This window comes from Aplysia californica, unplaced genomic scaffold (assembly GCF_000002075.1).
Source record: "Aplysia californica isolate F4 #8 unplaced genomic scaffold, AplCal3.0 scaffold00906, whole genome shotgun sequence".
NCBI lineage: Eukaryota > Metazoa > Mollusca > Gastropoda > Aplysiida > Aplysiidae > Aplysia > Aplysia californica.
Window position 1 is genome coordinate 226,949 of NW_004798176.1, and position 1,211 is coordinate 228,159.

At 62.3% G+C, this 1,211-nt stretch overlaps 1 protein-coding gene across 1 annotated transcript in view; it reads right to left on the bottom strand.

The window, feature by feature from the left end:
• Positions 1-1,205, bottom strand: part of LOC101853739 — a 6,249-nt gene extending 5,044 nt beyond the window's left edge. Inside the window, exon 1 of the mRNA XM_005110532.1 lies at positions 85-1,205. Within this exon, the coding sequence (XP_005110589.1) occupies positions 85-933 (849 nt within the window). The 5' untranslated portion in view covers positions 934-1,205. The remainder of the gene's footprint in view (positions 1-84) is intronic.
• Positions 1,206-1,211: the final 6 nt, after the last annotated feature.

The following is a 1,211-nucleotide window of genomic DNA, read 5'->3' on the forward strand; positions in this document are numbered from 1 at the left end:
AGACAGACAGACAGACAGACAGACAGACAGACAGACAGACAGACAGACAGACAGAGACAAAGAGTGAACACAAACAACAAACACCTTGAGGTCGGCGTCAGAAGCCTGTGAGCTCATCCTCATCTTCTTGACGGGCAGGGCGTAGAGAGTGGTCAGTCCGGGCAGCCAAGGGTCCTCACTGGACATCTCATGACGTCGCTTCAGGCTCTGGAAGGACCTCCGGAACGACGACCCGTCACCTCTGACCCCCCCTGACCCCGCAACCCCCACGACCTTTCCCCTCCGGGAGCCCTTGTTGGCGCCGGTGGAGGCTGTATGGCTGAGCGACAGCAGAGACTCGTTACTGGAGTAGGCTCGGTGTAAGGTGGTGGCCGGGGTAGAGTGCTCGCCGCACCGCGTGTAGGACTCCGTGTCGGAGCAGGCGTTGCTCCGGGAGTACCTCACGTCGTCGTCGCCGCCAGGGGGCGCCACGACCAGGCTGGGTAAGAAGTAGGCGTGTCGGTGTTCCGCCGAGACGGATCCAGCGCCGGCCGCGAAGTGTGCTGGGATGTTCTGCGCCGTGCGAGAGATGGCGATCGTGTCATAGATCAGCTCCCCACACGCCCTTCTACCCCCGCGGGGCACCGACTTCCTCCCCGCCGCCGCCGCCGCTTCGTTCATCTCCGGCCACGGCTTGGAAGACGGACAGGTTTGAAGAGGGCTTAACATCGGGCTGAAAGATGGGCGCGTCGCTGTGGCTCCGTCTACATTCGCCTCCGACGGAACAGCGTCCGATCCACCGTCGTCGATTTTGAGTCTCTCCGAGGGCGTGTCTTTGCTGTGGACCTTCAGGCCATGTCCGATAGGAGGCATCGTACATCTGGGCAGCTGCTCAGCGGCGTCGTGTTCTTCCTTCTCCGTCGGTTTTGCTGTCGCATCCTCGCCACAATCCATCTCCCACGATCGAACCGAGTCGAGAGCGACGCAACAGTCGCGGGCAGTGTCGCCAACGCCTTTCCCGGCAGAGGAGGACGAGGAGAGAAAGGGGGGCAACTTGTTCTCGAAACACTTCGCCAGGGGCGGTAAGTCGGAGAGAGAGGTGAGTTGCGAGCCCTTGCCGGGCACGACGCTCCACTTAATGTGTCGCGGGGCTGAGGGTGGGTCCAGGCCGGGCTGAGAGTGAGAACACGGTTCTGGGGGAAGTTTCCCCACCGCACCCCCACCACCACCAA